The sequence below is a fragment of the Anomalospiza imberbis genome, chromosome 7 (genome assembly GCF_031753505.1).
Source record: "Anomalospiza imberbis isolate Cuckoo-Finch-1a 21T00152 chromosome 7, ASM3175350v1, whole genome shotgun sequence".
Lineage (NCBI taxonomy): Eukaryota > Metazoa > Chordata > Aves > Passeriformes > Viduidae > Anomalospiza > Anomalospiza imberbis.
Genome location: NC_089687.1, coordinates 19,314,630 through 19,335,699, shown reverse-complemented (window position 1 = coordinate 19,335,699; position 21,070 = coordinate 19,314,630). Strand labels below are relative to the sequence as shown.

At 39.7% G+C, this 21,070-nt stretch overlaps 1 protein-coding gene across 5 annotated transcripts in view; it reads right to left on the bottom strand.

Annotated features, from left to right (window-relative positions):
- Window positions 1-21,070, bottom strand: part of CERS6 (ceramide synthase 6) — a 101,875-nt gene that overhangs the window by 45,939 nt on the left and 34,866 nt on the right. For all 5 annotated transcript variants that reach the window (XM_068195781.1, XM_068195782.1, XM_068195780.1 and 2 more), the window contains exons 2-4: window positions 20,189-20,294; window positions 17,787-17,917; window positions 1,636-1,693 (exon numbers count right to left, since the gene is read on the bottom strand). In XM_068195781.1, coding sequence (XP_068051882.1) covers window positions 1,636-1,693; window positions 17,787-17,917; window positions 20,189-20,294 — 295 coding nt within the window. The remainder of the gene's footprint in view (window positions 1-1,635; window positions 1,694-17,786; window positions 17,918-20,188; window positions 20,295-21,070) is intronic.

Sequence of the window (21,070 nt, the reverse complement as noted above, 5' to 3'; positions counted from 1 at the left end):
AAATGAAACAATTGGCAGAGCTGAAAAATCTCACTTTCATTCAGAAAGGAAAGAATTTGCATATAGATTATCAAAGTGGAAATATAATTGGTTACTTACCTTTTATGCTTCAAATATTAGTGATTTATAAAGACACAAAGAATGCTGTAGTGAATGCTGGCTTCAGTCCTTCAGTGCTAAAACATCTCATTCAGAAGTCTGAAAACTAAGATGGGGATGGTCACATCTAGCATTTGCCATTTTACCAAGATTGGGGTAATAAGGATTAGATGGAAAGGTGAATGCTTCACATTAAATGATTTTGTGGGCCACCCACCCACTCTGCAGTCACTAATAATTTAAACCTGATCTAGAAAACAGTGAAGACTGGAGCTGGCAGCTAGTAACAAAGAAAGCTTCATCTTCTCTTTCAAAATTGGTACTTCGGTCCATTTCCTCACACAGAAGAACACTCATTACCAGATCTGCTCTTGAAAACAGTATTTGAGGTAGAAGGTGGACAACTTGAACTCTTAGCATACAATTACACTGATTCCTTCTTCTCATGAAGTATCAGAAATGACACAGGTGAGTTCAAATCCTGATTATGATGACCTATTTCATCCCCTCAGCACATTACCCATCACACTGCAGGGCATGTTCTGAAACACACAGTGCTATGGGATCAAGCGACCATACAGCATGGTAATGGATGAAATACACATAAAATGTGAGTGCTCAAGGAGACAGAGGGAGAATGAACTGCATGCTGCTCTGGCCCACACTTCCCCTGGGGCTGACTACTGCTAAACAGCTGAGAACAGCTCTGATGTGCCCTCCCTGCACAGGCACATCACCATTCCTGCTCACACCAAGTTGCCTTGCACCTGAGACAGCCTCAAGAACTACAGACACAAAAAAGATTAGTAAACCTCTTCTTTTACTTACAAAGCACCAGAGACATTCAGGATACATTTTCTTGTGTCAATTTTTTGACCAAAACAAAGATTATGTGAATGCACTGAGTGCACCATTCCCCTAATTTCACCTCCTAGAATTACAGAAATATGGCCCAACTTGCACAGAAGCTCTGAGAACTAAGTCACACTGTAAAAACATTGTGCACCACAAATCCATATGACTCTCTATTGCAGGGTTAACAGACCTACATCAGAGTGCTTAGAAGCTTTCAATACCCTTCTCTTTTTAAATCAGCACTGATGGGAAACTCCACAGAAACCTCCTTCCACAGTACATTAGACAAAGAATAGGCAAAAAAGGTATTCTTTCCTAAAACACTAATACATTTTGTTTGTTAGTAAAAAGTAACCGCTGTCAGAGGCATTTAAGCAAGGACAATGGTGAAATTGAGATTAATACTTTGGTAAGCCTTACTGCTAGTTTAATACCTATAATGAAAAGTAATCAAGTGAACTAGGCATGTTGCTATGCCATTTTTCTTTTAAAACCCCATTAAATATTGATAAGAACTTCTATTCCTTACCAATGCTAGTAGCAAAGCATTGTATGAATGTAAATTAAATTTTCATTTTCACTCCTCATAAACACAGACTTTATGCCTGTGCTTTATATTATACCCACACAAGACTTCAAGTCTGTGAAATGTTATGAAAGCATAATAATATAAGTGCCTACCTTTTTCAGGAACCGTACTCCATAGGTAAATATATAAAGGTAAAATGTGAATCTCCACCTGCAAAAGGTACAAGAGATTAAGTCCAGGATTCCAGGTTTACATATTTTACAGTTCAACACATGATTTCTTATTTCACCTCCAAACCACCACATCCTGGTTACATTAACAGAAGTTGAAGCAAAATTTTGGTCTGATTTTCTACAACTTTTGTTATCAAGCATTGCGCTCATTTGCCTGCTTTTCCTGGCCTCTCATTAGCTCTCTGGAAATACTTGCTAATTTTATCTAAACAGGGGAAAAAATCCTCACATATTTTCAAGGATATTAAGTTTTTAAAAGTTTAATAAAAACTAGCAGGACATTGGAGGAGAGAGGACAATTTACCCATCTGTTGCAGGAAAGTTCATCTCTTATTAGACACCAGGAAAACGATAATAAGAAATTTTATTAAGACTTCGACAGGTGACTTGGGAGTACTGCATGTCAGACTCTTTAGTAATGAAAAGTGTCATTCACAATGAGCTGGAAATTCACTTGGCAGATTCCAGCACTTCACATTTGGTTTTAGGGAGTGCATTTGCATCAGACAGATATGCTGGATACAGATATATATCCATAATTTACATCCACTTCCCATGCATCCCTTGATAAAAATTATCTACATTTTCCCAAATGCACTCAGAATAATTGCTGAGCTTCTGTTTTTTCTTTTCAGATAGAGGCAAACTAGAAGTTAAGAACAGGATGCCATGGAAAATAAGAGAAACTACCAGGAGATTTAATTCAAAATCCTCCCCTCCTCTGTCTTTCTCCAGTATTCAAGAAAAGAAGACAGACATAGTAACTTCCTATCTTTTGGACCCATTATTCACTTATGAAAGAGCTACTGGAGGTCTAAGGAAATAAAACCGTAACATTGTGCAGTATAAATTCTTAGAGGAATTTCTTGGGGATTTTTTTCCCCCAGGGTTGGACTGACTACACACACATGCTTAATATAAACACCAGAGAAGTAATAATCATAATGTTTATAGCAGGATGAGATTTAGCTGCCTTAGTATGAAGCAATGCTGCAATGTGAATCATCTTCAATGACATATTTTATAGCACTTACAACTTTCTCTCCACTGGCAAAACTATTAGCTTCCAGTTAATTGGCACTGGAGTTCTTTCAAACATGACTGGAATGGTTACAAAACTGAAAATGTTCCTATGTTAAAGGTTAATCCAAACCTTTCTCTTCAAGGCTACTTTTACAAATATTTAGAAAGATAGTTGTGTCATACATATATAACCCTCTGACAATTTGAGAAGAGTGTAAGAACATCAACGAGATTTAAAGTGTGATACTTCAGTTGAACAGAAATTCTGTTTTGCACTGTAGTCTCCATAGCATGGAAGAAATTAATTTATTAAACTGATATGAGAGAAATAGCAAACCCTTCAAGGGTTTGATCACTGTAGTAACATGGCACTTTCAAGATAATGTGAAAATAGAGTACTTGGAGGCAAAATGTTAGTTGTGCTGGCAGAAACCTTCAGATTATGCACATGAAAGAAATAGCAAGGATAGTATTATGAAGGAAGGATTTATTTGGGTGGAAAGTTTCTCGTTAGGGCAGTCCTACAGCCAGTAAACTTGCCATTCAATTTCACGATTACATATATCATCTAGTGAAAGTTTTAAGGCTGTCACTGAAAATATTAGGAGGAAAACCCTGTCTAACCTATTCACTGATGAGCACTTTCCGTGCCCTTCTTTCACTCCTAAGTGTGAGCTGCTATGATCAATTCCTCGCAAAGAGTTTTATCACCTTTCACATTTCTCCAAGCAAAATTCATAACATGCTTAAGGGCTTTTCTAGCTTGCTGTTGGGAGATGCAATATTCCACAGAGGAGTTCAAAGGCAGTTGGACGTATCTGAAATAAATTAATAGCTGAGTTTTAGCTGGTGGGTATCAGGGATTTTCCAGTCTGCATGGACATTTGGCAAACTCTGATTGCAGAATGTCCTGCAGCTACCACCCCTCAAAAAATAAAAAGACCCTTTCCCAAAACAGGCAAATTAAAAAAAAACTGATATCCCCACCTAACTCTCCACCCACCCCCCAAAGCACTGACACTGCTATAAATTTGTGCTAAAGCCAAGGATTGCCCTGAAGAGAGTTTCTGGAGCTCCAGAAAACCCTCAGAGCCAAGAGCCACTGGGTATTATCTGGGCCTGCTGAAAACAGTCAACTTGCTTAGACTGTTCAGCTGCTACAAAGGTGATAGATGCACACAAGGATATGGTAGGTTCTTCTTCCCGAATGTGCCAAACAAGTGGACTTGGATTTAGCACCAAAAGATGAAACAAGGCTAAGAATTGAATGATAGACCAAGTCGGTCAAAGTACTAACTTCTTAAAGAAAATAAAAGTATTGATAGAAAAAAAAGCTCATTCCCGCTGAACAACAAACACAAAAGCTATTCTACAAACTTCTGGCTTGGTCAAATTCCAATAAACAAAAATTCGAAACAAAGCAAAGTTGGAATTGGCCCCTGGCATGTTTATCACCATTAACCAGCTAATTCCGGTGGTAGCAGATCAACAAAGGACTTTCATTGCTCTGTAGCTGGCAACTAGCTGCTTTTTCTGCAGTCTTTAAAGGGCAATTCTCCCAGCTCAATACTCCAAATGGAATCTCAGTCTCATACAAGAAAGTCCAAGGAGTTTCCCACATTGTTTTACCAGTACTTGTAGATGGTTTATTGCTGCACTTAACAGTAAAACATCCATAAGCCAAGGTAAAAGAGATGAATGCATACTCAATACATTGGGATTAAAGACAGGGAGAAAAGGTACAGGAACTAGCTTATGAAGCTGCATTATTCACTCAAAATCATACAGACAAGGACAGAATGTATGTGAGAAATACCTTTCATACAGTGCAGATATGTCCAAGCAAGATTCCTCCAAAGGTGAACTCTCAAATCAATTCTCTTGTAACAAGTACTCTAATATGAATGATGGATTTCAATCTACAGTACATACTTCTTTATGCCTCTATTTGGATCTCACTGAAGCCCACTGATGAGGAAATGCAAATAAAGGGAAAAAGTTATGAGCAGTAATCACACCTATCCACATTATATCCCAGTGTCCAAAATATCTCTGCATTTTGGGAACTTGGGCAAAATGTTCTGTCTGCACAGGACACCATAAAAGAGAAGGACACCTTTCTTAAGTGTGAGGTTATTGAGTTTTATTCCAACTGAATTCACGAAGTGGTAGTTGATGAAGTGCTGTCTTGAATTTGTCCTAGGTAATAGTCCCAAATCTAACACTGGAAAGTGCCCATAGCCTTAGCACAGTCAGAATAGTTACAGAACCCAGGAAAGGGAAGATGCTTAGCCAGTGGTATAAAACCTCCTAGTACCCTTTCTAATATCCTGCTTAAGGTCCTCCTTTAGCATCAGCAGCTCATGCTGAGTGTCTGCATGTCGCTGGATACTGTTGTTCGGTCACAGGTGGTTGCCTTCAACAGGGAAAGCAACTTCTTCTAAAGCACCAGTAGCAGAGCCCAAGAGACTAGGAAAAGCAAGGCAAGATGTATACTAAAATATCTCTTGTTCCCCTTTTACCCCAGCAATATTCTCTGCCCTATTAAAGACATACAAAGGAGGCCACAAGGTGAAGCACTCCATCGTGGGCAACTGCCACATCAATTCACGGTTATCTGAAAGATGAAAACAACTGAAGCTTCTCTGTTTTGTGAGAATTTACTCTGTCTCCCAGACTTCAAACATTCCTTTGGTCAGTTGTATAGAGACAAAATTTGAATTACCTATATATAAACAAAGTGTGCTGCTTGATAGACTGAAGTTAGCTTAAATCCAGCAAACCTAGATGAAAGCACTCAAGGCATAAGAGCTCTGAAAGACCTGATCTGTCTGCTCACAACAAGGTTTATGAGGTTCACTTTAGTCCTCCACTAGAAGACTTCCAAAGTGAACGAGGCTTGCATCTGGTCTGCTCAAACTCTGAATAAGGGAGATCAAATGGACTTATGGACCTTCTAGCAAATTCTTCAGGTTGTGCTGTTGCTTACCAGGCCAGTGCTTCAAACATGAATGTGACACACTGCAGCAAAAAAGTCAAGGTAAAAAGTGACTCTGCCATTACAGAAAAATAAATTCTTTTCTAATGTAGTCTTAAAAAGAATGCTGTAGAGTCCCTCAAAGGTGCAGCAGCAGATCAGACTGCTCTTGTTCTACATTTGAATGTATTCTCAGGCCACAGCACAGTCTCAACCCCTTTAACTTTGAGCTGCTAATGAAATCTTAAAGATGCTTCAGCATGACACAGAATATTATCTAAAAAGATAGAAAAGTTGGAGAGCCTCCACTAACTAACCTGATATACCCCATGGTATGCTCAATTCAGCAAAAACTATTTAAAGTGGCCACTTGAGCAAGCACTTCACTGATTTCATGCATATGTCTTGTCAGGTTCCCTTCATCACATCAATGAAATTTTGTCCTTCAAATTTTCCTCTGAATTTTTGCACTAAAATGCGAAATTAAATTTCGGCTAACCAAAAGAAAAAGATCAAGCAGTGGTCAAGCAAAGCACCCCCCTACTCCATACTTTCTGCAGAGTTCACCACATGGGGATCATGCCCTGTTAGGAAGATCTGACAGCTTCCCCACAGACCTGCTGCCCAGCTGAGTGAGCTCAGTATGGGTCCCTCCCTATGGAAAATGGACACTTCTCCCTAAGGCAAAGGTGAAGAGGCACAAGGCCTCTCTGCTCCTGCAGTTTTCCCTTTTTTCCACTTCTTTTGCAGGAAGACTGAGTGGCCAGGCTGTGAACACTGGCACTCCTGCAGAACTCTGCAGCATGCACCTCGCAGTGCACAGCTTATGGCTCTGATGCCAAACCAGTGTCTGCTGCTCAGCAATGGTGTGCAAAGATCCAAAGCTATCCAACTGCTGACAACAAAACATCAAACATAGTAAATGCGGAATGCTAAAAACATAAAAGCCATTATGCTTGCAGAATTGTAGCTGTTATTTACAGAGATGCCTTTGCCATTGGTTTGCTACAGACAGGGCCACAAACAGCAATTTAAGAATGCCACACTTCAAAACAGTTAACATTAAAAAAAACACATCGTTATTTAACAACTAGTCATAGGCTCACAACATTGCCTGCAGTTGAAGAAACTGGCTCTCTGGCTCTGAAAACTATTTTCAGAGAAACTGCAGATGCCTGAAGTTTTTCCATGGAAATACACTTCCATGTGTAAATGTAAGGTTCCAGTAAAATGTAAGATTTGCTGTTCTCCATCATCCACTGCTCATCTTCTGGCAGTGGCTGACAGACCTGTGGGCTCAGGCTTTGGACTGAAAGTCAAACTGAGCTTCATGCAAACTCCACAGTTGCAGGCCTTGGTTCTGGAGATGAGAAGGCTTGAAGTACCATTACATAGCTTGTTCTCCATTTTAAACCCCACAATCTGAATGGACTGCACAAACATGGAGCTGGGCTACAGAATCATTAGTTGGGACTGAAAACTACTTTTTGCTGCAATAGTTTCCTGTGGCTGTGAAAGGAAAAGTACATTCACTGTGAGAGTGCTCAAAGGAGCACTTCTGAGGCTGAGTTTAAACAGTTCATATGCTGAAAATTCAAAGTTTATTTCTTTTAAATGGGAAGCATCGCTAAGTTCCACATATGCTCACTGTGACTTGAAGTAGTCTGTTTTATCCTCAAATTGCATTTTTCTGCTCCCCCAACTACAGTATGACAGCCTTCAACTTTCTGATTCACTCGAGAAGACTTAATCCAATTAATGTTGCTTCTGATATAGTCAGAGGTATACATTCCTTCTAGATGACTACCTCTAAAGACAAATATTTAGAGGATGATCCTGAAAAAATAATGGACTCTGAACTTTTGGATCAACTTCTTAATTATTGTGACATTGTCTACCTACCTATTATACTCCAACTTTAAGTTAAAACCAAAACTAAACACAACAAACAGTAACCCTTCTCCCCTAAACCAACAAAAAAATTCCCTAAAGATACTATTTTTTAGGCAACAAGTCATGTAAAAATATAAGACAGAACACTGAAAAATAATGCTTAATCCATCCAACAAACAGGAGGTCAAACAATAGACTCCACAAAATCTTTACTTATCTTCAATCCTGATACCTAGTCTCATATAAAGCTGCAAGTATGACTGTACAGTTGATGGAAGTAGCTCCACTGTTCCAATTTCCTGCCTCCCCAGATTTCTGTAATGATAATTTACTGCATTTCCATAAAGCTTGACAGATGCAAGCAGATATACAAAATGTTAATTAAAAATAATACACAGGTAAATAAAAGAATGAATAAAATCTTCTTGGCATGGTATTGCTGTTGAGTCAGTCTGGACCATGCAAATGGTAAATAATTCCTTCACTGTGGTTAAGCAGATGTTATACGAGGAAGAAGGCATCTATGCACAACTCACTAAGATGCGCAAAATAGCAGGTATGATAAATTGAGAATACTGTATTGCTCTCCTCTTCAATCTTATGGATTAAGACTTGACTGTCATCTGATTTTCCTCTTGGTTGCAGTTTGAATCAGTTATTTAATATTTAGTATTACAGTGCCACTTGAGACCAGTCCTGTCCTAAATCTGTATGCTCAAAATGCAGCTCTGAAAGTCTTAAGAGCAAAATTTAGTAGTGCAGAAAAGAGGAAAGGAAATACATTACCAAATTTTGAAGTGATGCAGTTTTATAAATAATAAAGTGTGTTTATATAATTAGGCCAGAAAATATGTATAATACAAAAGGTGTTTTGGCAACTCATTCTAGGTTACATAGTTTCTGTTCCGTGATTATGCAACTGTTCTCTTCTGAGTACTCTGAGGGCTGCATAAAACAGAGGACTGATAAGACCTCAGAGATCTATGATCCTTGCCAAATCCTGCCCTACAAAGTGATACTATCTGGAAAGTTCATGGGAAGCACACACAGAAAAACCAGATGTTGCTGTCATGCGACACATGTCCCTTGTGGTCTGATCAGCAGACCTGTCTTCTCATCAGTGATGCTCAATGCAAACAGCTGATGAGTCTTGGAGAGAGAAACCAACTCAAAAGCCTTTCTAACAGGGACCTCTACTCTCCATTCTCACCAATGAGCTCACAAGTCACCTGTTTGCAGACACAACAGCCGCTCACTGAACCCCTCTTTTACAGCTCTAGAGGAATGAAAACTTGGATCTTCCAGACTGCATTTCAATTTCACCTAGCAATCTTGTCCTAACCATGGCAGCCAACACATTTGTATGCATAAGGCACCCTTGTGTCTGGTAACCACCTTCTTAGACCAACCTGCATTACCTGTTTTCTTTTGTTGCCACGGTGAATGTTACTTTCCTATAGCATTAAATATGCCCAAGAGTGGTTTTTAGCTTGCTAAAGCCGATGCTGAACCCTAAGGAGTATGATCTTTGTGGAGGCAAGCTAGGTGCCAGTGCTGTTTCCCCATTTCCCTGAGGAAGCCGCCGGCTGTGCTTCGATCCATGCAGCACATGCCGAGGTTGTGCACAGCAACCACACAGCCTCTGATCACACGGGCAGAGATCAGTCTGCCAGGGAGGGCCTGCTTTGTCTTCACATTCTGTACTTCCATTTCAGAAGATAAACCTCCCCAGCTTCCAAGTGAGAGTTACAGGGCTATCATAGCTAAGATTGGAGGATAAGCAATGCTTTTAGCAGCATATTCAAACCTCATCTTGTCAATTTTGTTTTCTCTTTTATATCTGAAGAAGTATATTTACTTTGTCATTTATGTTCCTTCCCTTTCTGTGTCTCCCATTCATTGCTTGTTGGATCACTGAAAACTTCAGAAAAACCTCTACAAGTTGCTCATTACAGTGAAGGCTTTTTTTGGTCCATTTTTCATTTTTATTTTCCCTCAGTATTCCAAGCACTGTACAAAGAAACAGGGACGTGAAATTTTTGTACTATTTTTCTTGCAAAAGTGCTTTTATAAGAGTAGCAGCAATGAAACTAAAGAAGACAGAAACCCAAATTTACCAGGAAGCACCATCTAACCAAACTATATTCATTAGTCTTAAAGTATTTAAATAACTAGCCATAAGGGATAGCATTAAGAATTTCAAAGTACACTTTCTGCAGCACCTTATACTGAATACTTCCTGTCTGATAGTCAGAACTTCAGGCTGTTTCAGGGCCTGATCTTAGAAGATTTACCCTGCCAGTAACAGGGACTACATGAGCTGATGCACTACTTGAATCCTCTGAAAAAAATAGTGAAGCATTTAAATCTCACATGTCCTTTTTAAAATCTGCTAGTTTCTTGAACTTCAGGGAAGTGAAAAATAAACATGCCTGTATGAGAAAATCCTGGTCACCAGTCAATACAAGCAGAAGAGCCTGTCACGCTGACAGTACCAGTAAAATGTAATGATTTCATGGATTTACATATAATGCAAAAGAGGAGCACAGAGATGAAGTTATCAGAAGGGTCCCCACTGCAGCCTGGGCTCTGTGTGCTGTTACAGCAGGTCTATGCTGAGACACCAAAGTAGAAGACAAAAACTGTATCAAACACAAGGTTACCATATGCCTGTAGCTACATTACCTACCACAGCATCATCCCAAAAAGCATTAGATGAACTAGCAAGTTTCTCATCTCCCTCAGCATCATGTACATGTTCCCACAGAGACCACTACCACTACATAAATTCAGCTACAGGGCACTGCAAGCCTCTTCCATTGGCAGACAACTTACTAACATAGAAAACAGTGTAGTTATATGCCTAGTTATACGTAAGTGGAAATGGTAAACAATGTGAAAGCTAATTTTTCTCTTAACTCTGTGTCTCTGTGAAGAGGCATAGTCCATGTATCTATAAAATGAAATGCAATCAGATATGAAACAAAACTGTATAACAACATAAATACAAGGGAGAAGAGAGAAGTAAGGATTTGCAGTGTATAAAATAAAATTAATTCTTTGCTGTGTATAAAATAACATCTTACTGCCACTTAACTCTTCAGTGTCTCAAGCCACTTGTCTCCAGTGTTTGCCAAATTCATTTAAAGCTGAGCCTGACTGAAGGTGGCAGCTTATCTCTGCCACAATGAAGAACTAGACAGTTTAAGGTGCATAGAACCCAAGAAAGCAGTAGCTACTGCAGTCTTTTCAGTTTTCCTTTAGTTGTCTTCAATTGTTATATCGTGACTGTAATTTTGAAATTGTGTTAACATTAACTAGAACTTAGGGAGGAATTATTTAATTTCCATAATATAAGATAATGGTGAGCCCATACAACCCCCAAGAGAATGGAAACCTAGTTAATTATAACCTTGCTTAATGTACAATGATAATGTTAAGTGATGGTGTCTTTGCAGCATGACCACAAGAGTTAATTTAAATTTATTAATTGTGTTAAAAACTGTGTCACAGAAGGCAGTAAGGGCAGGGAATTCAGAGTTTTAAGTAATTCAATTTGAGGGAAGAGGGAATTTCATAAGATGCAAAATAATAAAGCACTAAAGTCTTAAAACACAGTGAGCATATTATGAGGACATGGCATGGACATCTTTGCCTGTCTACTCCAACAGAATAGCAGAGAAAGGGGGCTGGCAACTCCTGACACTTAAACAATGTTGTAATTTCCCCCAATACCGTGTTCAGGCAGTGAGAAGTCCCGAGGCCAGCTTAAAAAGACAGAATGGTGATCACAGACCAGATTCATCTGTGGGTACAGCAGACACAGTTAGGAGAGGAATAATGAGGGAAACTGCCAAGCTTTTCCAATGCTGGGGTCTGTTCCATATGAGCTCTGAGCTAACTGAAGCCTTTTGAGCAGCATACTATGGAGTTGCAAGAAGTCTACTTCCATCTTCCTCTTCTCCAGATGACTCAGCTCTTTAATGTAACAGGATTGGGGGCCACAAGAGCAGACCCAGATCCAGTATTTTACTATTCCAAATTAAAAAAATGATAGGAAGAATGAGATAAAGGGTATAAACAGAGCCACAGGTGCAGCTCTTAGTAGAAAAGTATTCATTCACTCAGCCTGTGTAACTCTAAGCCCTTGTATTAGACCTGGCAGAAGGAAGAGATCCACTCAGAGGACCACATGGCACAACATGCCCTGCTCCACCACACCTTGTCCTCCCACCCTCTCACATCAGGAGGGGCCAGGTGGCTGAAGCTGCTTCCCCTGCTTCTCTCCTCCATGACATCAAAACCTGAGCTTTCACCATGGATGCAAGTACTGCCCATGCTTCCCTGGTTTACCTTCTGTTACTTGACTGCACACACACTCTCCACAACCACAAGAAACAGAACTCCAGCCAGCTCATTACCCTCAAGAGGAAAATCCGAGTGATGTGGACCCTATGTTTGCATGCAGGGTAAACTTTAACCCCAGGGAGTACGGTGGATCACCCTACAAAACAGCTGTACAGCCAGCTGTCTGGCAGGGCAAATCAGAGGGCAAGGATGCAGAGCTCAGAGAGGTGGCCTTTACTGCTTATTGGATCTACAGTGGTAGCCTGCGCTGCTCAACTACAGCTTGAGCCAGCCTGTGCAAGTATGCCTAATACAGATGTTCCAAGAGGCAAAGCTGAATGCATAAATCCACAGCAAATCACGCTGTAGCAGCTGGGCTTGACTTGCCCAGAGTCTGCCTTTGGAAGTCTGAGTGCTGGGCAAGCTGTGTGTTGGAGAGGAGGTACATGGAAGATGTTTAATATAGATTTATCAGAGAACAAGTGTTAGAGAATAATTAAAATTGCTGACATGGCTGCACTGTGTTCTCACAACTTTAAAATTGGGTCAGCTTGCTAGCCATTGATTTATTTGTGTGTCCAGGGACTCAAGCTACAAATTACTATGTATTATGGAACTCAAGGCAACCAGTACTGTCTTACTCTCCTCTTGGAGCAGGGAGGCCATCAGTGAACCAGCGCTGAATGTCATCATACAAAGACGCACATTTACACAAAGTAAAAGGCTCCATCGATACTCTTCCACACTGACTTCATATGTGGCTTAGAGAGTAGCAGACAAACGAATCAGTAACATGCAGAACTATTGAGGGCTACTCTTGTAGAGTAACATTTCACCCTGATGTAAAAAAAAATCAGGATTTCTTTCTTGGTTTTTACGTAGTCAAACATGACTCCAGGCCTTTTTGCACAGCTCTAGTTTCCCTGACATGAGTCTCAGTATAAATGCCTCATTCACTTTTACTTTCTATAGAGGCTTTGCATTCAAGCACATCCCTCTTTAGTGGTATTACTAGACGTAATTCTTTTAAGAGAGTAATAGGTCCTTGAATGTATCAACTCCAGAGTCCAAATGCAAGTCTTACAGTGCTATTGTAAAACTGCAGTATTTTACATGCTTAGTATAGATAACAATTGCCAGATGATCTTTGTTGCTCTGCACTTCAGTTACCACTTGCTGGCAATTAAGAGTCTCCTTTCTCAACTCCCCTACCACCTGAAGCCATAATAAACACCTCTTGCACTCAACAAAGTCACATCTTCCCTGTTCTGGAACAATTTCACAGACTCCAACTCCCTTCACATTTCACTGAACACCTACGTCGTTCATCCACAACTGCCTCACAAATCTGACTGCCAACACCTGAGCCTACTTGCCCTTCATGTCACAATCCACTTATCAACACAATACCAAATATCTGATTGCCCAAGTAACAGCAATTCCGGTTCCATGGAGAACAGCAAAGGAAAACAAGGGAGATAGTGCAGTTCTGTGGCCATTGAAGAGTAACTACCACACTTGCCACAGAGCATGTTGTGTGTCTTCGCACACCCATCCCCCCTTTACTTTTCTGGTCATGAAACACTGGTTAGTCCCTCGTTCCATGTAGCACTGGAGCAGTTAACAAATCAGAATTAAACGGACGCAAAGTACCATCTACCACAAATTTTTGCTCAAATCAGAAGTGTATTAGAAGCTGGCTTAGGAGAGCCTGGTGCTATTAAACACTCAAGAGCTAAAAGCCTATTTATTTTCTAATGCTTTACTGCTCAACACAAAGCACAGAATGATGAATTCTTTTACAAATTTTGTTATCGTGTATCAGCACAGTTCAGAATTTCAACAACCACACAGCTGTCTTGATTTCTTTCCCTTGCACTGTTATTTTTCCAGTACAACTTTGTAGGAGGGAATTACTATGATAGTTGAGAAAAGCAGTATGCCCAAGAAGTTGCAAACCACCCACAGAATTTTCACACAAACGTGTGTAACAAGCAAAAAAAACCCCAATCGGTATTTCTCTGTATCTATACACATACATGTGCGCACGCACACACATATACAGTCATAGATAGACAAAATCTTCCTCCAAAGCAACATGCATTAAAAAAATTTCAATTCCTTACGAAAAAGCATGTCTAGCTAGGATATGAAACAGAGGCTCTTTTCTCCCCTTCATCAAAACTAAAAGACACCCTACTTACAGACAATTTAGTATCCAAGCTTCTTCTAGAGAATAAAGGGGGGGAAAAATAGATCTTTGGCTCTTCAGTCTGCACATTTCCATGTTTTCACACGCAGAATGTTGCATAAACTCAAAACATCTCTCTTGGCCATATGTTTCTTCCAGACACTCCTTAGAAATGATATAAATGTCTCTAATAAACAGCTTGCTTAAATGTACATAGCTGTAGGACAGACAAGTCATTGGTTGACATTGATGACGTTCCAAAATCCCAGGCTAGTAACTTACAGCATCACAGGTTCTCTCCCTTTGCACCGGACAACATGGGGAGAGGACAGAACGCTCTCTCTTTTTATACTACTAAGTCTTTGAGAAAACCAGACATGCCTACACACTGGTAGTATGAGCAGAAACAACACACTAAAACTGGGAAGTCACTGGAAGTGGTTTGGAAATCACTACTGCATTGGCTTTCTGACACATCAAACATTAACAAAGGTATTATTGGATCCTGTATTCTGTGTGGCAATAAGCAAATATTTTTGATATTAGGCTGTGCCATAGGGACAGAAAGGAAAGAATAATAAAAACCCAACAGAAATACATGGAAATAGAAAAGTCCATTTTGCACACTCAGTTGACCACTTTTTTTCCTCCTTTATGCATCTTGGATCTTTCAAGTCAAAGAAAGGAGTGTGAATGGTCTAAATTCACAAAATAGAAAGAAAAGCTACGGACAGACTAACCCCTGCAGCTAATATAGTAGGCTAAGTGCCTGAGCTTTGCAGTCTGATGTTATACTAGGTGGATACCTTTCCTAGTGACTACAAACTGTGACTTTAACTCCAGGTTTCATGCCAGAATCACCACGTCCTTGGGATACAAGGGCTGACTTGCTAGTAAAACAATACTCAGTGCTGCATTTATTACTTTCTGACTGGATCATTAATCACCACCTGGAGATTATAAACGTTAATCACCACCTAGTGAAATTATCTATTTCATATTTCATACAAATACTTATTACCATAACATCTGAAAGCTTAAGCAGGTATGTAATACCACTGATATCTCACCATTAGGGTTTCTATGGCTCCAATAATCAAATACCACCTTCTCTTTCAGACTGACAGACAAAACTCCATGGCATGAATACTGGTTAAGGTTCCTGAAAAAGTAATTTATTTTCACTATAATGCTGTGACACAAACAGTATCTATAAACAGGAAAATTTGTTACTGCCTTTTTCTTCATATAACCACCATCTTCCCATAGCCTGAATATCTGACAAAGACTGGCAGCAAAGGAATTATTCCATTTGGAAAAAAACCAACAAAATCAACAAAAAACAGCCCCCCCCGAAACAAAAACAAACAAAACATCCCAAAACAAACAAACATACAAACAAGCCACAAAACAAAACAACAAAAACCCTGCAAAAAACAAACAAAAACACCACCTAATATGCCCTCCCCTCTCAAGAAGCAGTAAGCAGTGTAGGTTTTGGGGTTTCTCTGCACTCTGTTTATGTCCAGAATTGAAATTGATTGAAAAGAAGAGAAGGGTTAGAGAAAGTGAGAAATCTGTGACAATAAGGACCTAGCAATGAAGTTACTGGCATAGTGTGTTTGGGGCTGGATCTTTGGCATCATTCATCTCAGGCAAATGTGCTTATCATTAAATTTCACTCTCAGCTTTTGTCACACTGAAGCTACTCTACCTTAGATAGTGCCCACGCTATTCATTTGCAAGAAAGATAAGGCAACCAAAAATGGCCTACAGCCCTTCTGGCACAGCTCCTCTTGCCTTTCATCATGGAAAAGCCACTCTGGGCCCAAGGAACGCTTTGTCTAGTAGTAAATTGAATCATCTTCATGTAAAAAGAATTGGAGTTATTTTTAAGCAGATCCACAATTGCTGTGGGTTCTTCCACTTTTCTTCCCAAGCCACAGTCAATCAGTGCTGTTCCCAGCAAAACTGAAGTCTTCTCAGGAGGGACAACAGCAGCTCAGCAGTATGAAGGTGTAGGCAGAGATCACTGTCATTTTGCTTGCTCTGTTCTTGCTTATTACATAAGGGCATACTTCATTCTGTCAAAACTCTCCACTGGCACCTGAATTACTTAAGACTTGAGTGCTCCCCTTCCCATGACTGTTGTGGGAAAGCGTACTTGAGGTAGCTCAGAGCTTCAAAGCACCTGTCACAGACAGGCACTACATCTGAAAAGCCACCCCATTAACTCAATAGCTATGAAAAGGCTATAAACATCATACCAAAGGATTTCTTTGGTCAAAACTTTCTGAAGCACCTCACTTAGTGCTCTGATGGACAGATTTAACTAAACAGCACTTTAAAACCCATACTGAAGGGATAAAAGGGTAACCCTGGGTTCCCAGTAGTAGCCTGACTACATGCCAACAACTTTGTCCAAGATGTGTCAGGTCAGCTGGAGGCACACAGTCCATCACTGAAAATGCTCCCAGGGCAAGGCACACACAACTGGCTGGATAACACCACATTCCCGCAGCACTACGTACATGTAGACATGGAGAGGCAGCTCCCACTGCACCTCTTGCAAACCATGAACAGATGGAACCTCAAGAATCAACCTATTATTTATGCCATCTTGCTTCTTTTTAGACAAGTTTTATCATTACTATTAAATACACATATTGCAGAAATGCCAATGGCTCCCTCTAAACAAAGCTGGCACTATATTCTGTCAGCACTTCACTACAGCTTGACCTTACCTTCCAGTCTGCATTCATAGCTGTCATTTGCATCCTATTTTGATAATGTATGCCAAAAGGAGCAAATTCAGCACCCATTACTATCCTATCCATGCCAGTATTTCATGGTAGGCTTAAATTTTTCTACCTGTAGGATCACCCAAATGCCCTGGCACCAGAGCGAGCGAGGTCTTTGAGCTGAGTTACAGAGGACACAAAACATGCCACCCAAATATGCTACCTCTAAGGCTAATAAAGCAATAAGTTTTCCCAAGACTCCCCAGCCGACAAGTTAACAGCTACAACCTTTGCAGAAAAAAAGGTTGTTCTTCACTGATCTCAAAAATTAGTAACTCTAAGGCCAGCAGCTGCTGGCAACCAAATGACCAAGTCTATGCATAACCTCATCATGCCTTGATTTATTAAACATTAAGGAAGGAGGATTTTGGTTGTAAATACCAAAGAAAGGACTTAAGCATTCTGACACTTAAGTTCTTCTGTTTAATAAAGGGCAATCATCTTTCGACAATTTATCTTTTGTCTTCTTTTTATTTAACAACCCAACTGCCTTTCATCTTTACTCCTCCATCTCAGATATACATCAGGATGTACAGCTAAAGGTAGTGTTGTAAGGACAGGACACTAACACCAGGTGCCTTGTCTTAAAGGATCAGGCTGGTGCCCTGATAGCATAGAATCACAACGACATGATTTCTAAAAGCTTTTGACCACTGAAAATACCCAAAAAGTACAATCTGACTCCTTCAGGAGAATGAAGATTATTTTCCTCATTAGTTATATTCCACCAATTTGCACAATTTTCTAATTGTCTGCAAAGGTACCTGTGAAAAACAAAGGGGAAAACTGATGAGAACACAAGCTCAACAAGACTCAAGAAGAGAACATGCATCCTTACATGCTCTCACAGAACTTCCTAAGGGTGCTGGGCTTCTCCTGGTTGCGTCTTTGTCGAAACCAACGTTGAATGCTGCGTACATCCCAGTCCAGCTGCTTGGAGAGGCCTTCCAGCCTCTTCTCATCTGGATGCTACAAAACAGAGAAGCACAAAAGTTATTTTCTATCTCAACTGCGTTAACACGCAGAACCATAATTCAGAACTAGTATAATTGACTCTTGCCTTCTTACCAAGGCTGTCTGTCAGACACATGGATACACAGAAATACATTCACAGAAATCTCTACTGGCAGATTCCCATCAGAATACATTTACAATGACAATTATTAATCTAGGACAGATGTTGTAGTATGACATGCAGGTCCATTACTGATAAAAAACTTTAAAGGGACAACAGGACTGAAACTTGCCTGAAACTTGGAAGTGAAGTTTAGCAGCCATAAAATGCCACGCGTTTCTGGAGCGGTGGCTCTTACAAACACCCCGCTGCCTGCCACACACTAATACCTGTTCTAATCTACATCAAGATCTTTGCCCCATCAACTGTTGCACTAGGGATGATGGATTGACTCGCACAGAAAGAAGATAAATCCCATGTTTCTGCACAATAATGTTAAAAAACGAGGTCGCTAAACAAAGTGACACCGTCAAAAGGAAGATCACCTTGACAACAGGGAGACAGAATTGTTTTCTGTAAAACTAAATATACACAAATATTCTCCAAAGCAGAAAATGTACAAGTCTCATACCATTAGCATGGCTGCAAACCAGAGTAGAGGTAAGGCAAAAGGAGTCTGTCCTTAATTTGAAGAGCAGTACTGAATGAACCTTCAATCACACAGTAATTCTACATGTACAGTGAAGCATATGTACTACTTATATATTTCTCCTGATCACACAGTTTTTTTAAATGAACAGAAAAATGGACAATCTGTTTTCTGGAACTTCAGCTTTATTTCTGCAAACCAGTTACGTATATTGAATGAAGTACAAGAGCTCTTACAACAAAGAGCTTTGAATTTTTAATTGTTGCAGGACAGAAAGCAGCAAAATTTCTGTTAGGCTGAAGTTTTGTCTATCAGCCTCCAAGAAAATTCAGGAAAGAGAGGGAAATGAAAGGATGAGACAAGAAAAGGTTGAAGTATTTGCCATCCATCTCAATAAAGTTTTTTAGTCAACCGAAGTATCTACTAGTTTGTCAATGGAAGGCTAAGAAAAGCAATTTCTGTAACCTTAGAAAAATGAAATGTATGATGTAGCTCTTAGGAGTTTGACTAGAGCGAACTGCTGAATTCACAGAATTCACAGAATTACTGTATAGGATTCAAAAAAGGCAGGTAGCTAAATTGGACAGTTTCTCTGATAGCAGCTACCAGATTCTTGCAGGAAAGCAGATACTTCCATTTGGAGCTGTTCACACTCACAGGTATTTCACGCCCTGTGTCAGACTACCAGATTTTATGAGGATATATTAAAACCAAACAAACAAGCAACCTCACAACAAACAAACCTAACCATTCTTCCTTCAGCTGAGTCTGTGTGAGTGTGTATCCTGCAGCTTTCAGAAACGAGGCACATGCAATTCCATCCCTGAAAACGGCACAAAAGTCACAGCAAGTGCCATGGTGTTCTTTGGATAGTGTAGGACACACAATCAAGACAGATCCAAAGCATATTTCACTGTCAGTGACACTGAACCCAGTTTTGCCATTTATGACTTTAATACACTATGAAGTTTACACCGGTGCCCAGCTGCAGTCTGGAGCTAAGGTGGGAATGGAAAGATCCTGCAGAGAAATTTGGGATGTTTGAAAAGCATGGACAAAACAACAAACAGGTTGAGATGTCATATGGTGAGAGATGTAGAGACAGATATGTAAGTTGTGGGGGAAAATCTTGTACAAGAAAAATATGCAAGCTGTAAATAAAACATTATTCAGTCAGTTTCTCTCACTTTTCTATGTCATTGTCCTTTAGCTGGGACACCAGAAAGACAGGCCTTTCGCTAGAAAGAGTAGCTTTGTAACTTCATGGAAAACTCAGTATCAATATTACTTACAATGAGACCTTTTTTTTTTCTAAAAATCCCAACAATTTTGCAAAAATTGATACAAAATAGATAAGAAGCAAAACCGGATAAGAAGCAAAAAAAGTAGGTGGCCATATGGCATCTACAAAGCGTTTCTGTGACAATTTTTTTTAATTGAAAACTTACAGGAGACATCACAAAGGGATACACAACCACTAAAGATGGCATATTAAAGGCATGCCCAATATTTGAATTTCTAATTTGAGGTGAAAAAATACAGCACTGCATTTATCTGTTAGCTTTGCTTCATTCAGACATAGTTTACAGTGCCACGTGACACTTCACAAGGTAAATATTTTAGCCAGACACACTACCTTTGTAATAGCTGTGAAAACCTTCTCCAAGATAGCATTAGGTTGAGCTTTCTGTGGTCCATTGGCTTGGACTTTAAGGCCTAAGGCACATGGTTTAGCAATGAACCTGTGAGAAACAGAAAAACGAGAGAAGAAAACAGGTGAAATACTTCAGTTATTCATTACTGTTATCAATCATGGCATGTGGTAAATGGGCAAACATTATAATCCTGCCAACAAAAACAATACTTAGTTTTACAGCTAAAAAGCAAGCTCATATAGGCAATTACATCACAAAGAAGGGAACATCACTTTAAAGGATGAAAGGAACTCCACGGAACACATGAAACAGAGGATTTTCTTTCATGTTGTGAAGAAAGAGATTAGAACAAAAGCATAAGAGGAATGCCTCCTAGAGAAGTACCAACTAAAGAAAAGAGCAGGGCAGCTTGAGGAGCATATAATATTATCCTCCAAACACAGCCTTTTCAAAAATGAGTTTCCAAAGTACCTACTGCCTCAGGACTCCTTTGGCACAATAGAATTTGAGAATCCTGAAAGGCAGTAAGCACTTAAGCTGCCCAGTCAATACAATCTTCTAAAAGCATAACACAAGTTACACAGCAATGCTCTTCTGCTGTGTAGAACACAAGCAATGCTCTTCTGCTAAAGTATAAAGGCTATCCAAAATCCTCACACCAATCTGTAAGTTCTCTGAGACATTTTAGAGTTGAATTGGAGAGTTTACATTACAGACAGTCAAAGACCACCACTCTACTCATGAAAAATTAAATTAATTTTAACTATGAGTCTCAATCTGGAATTCCCATGAAAGTTAAAAACACTGTATAGGAATCACATTCATATCTGAACACTATGAACTTCTGCTATCTTTGAACTATA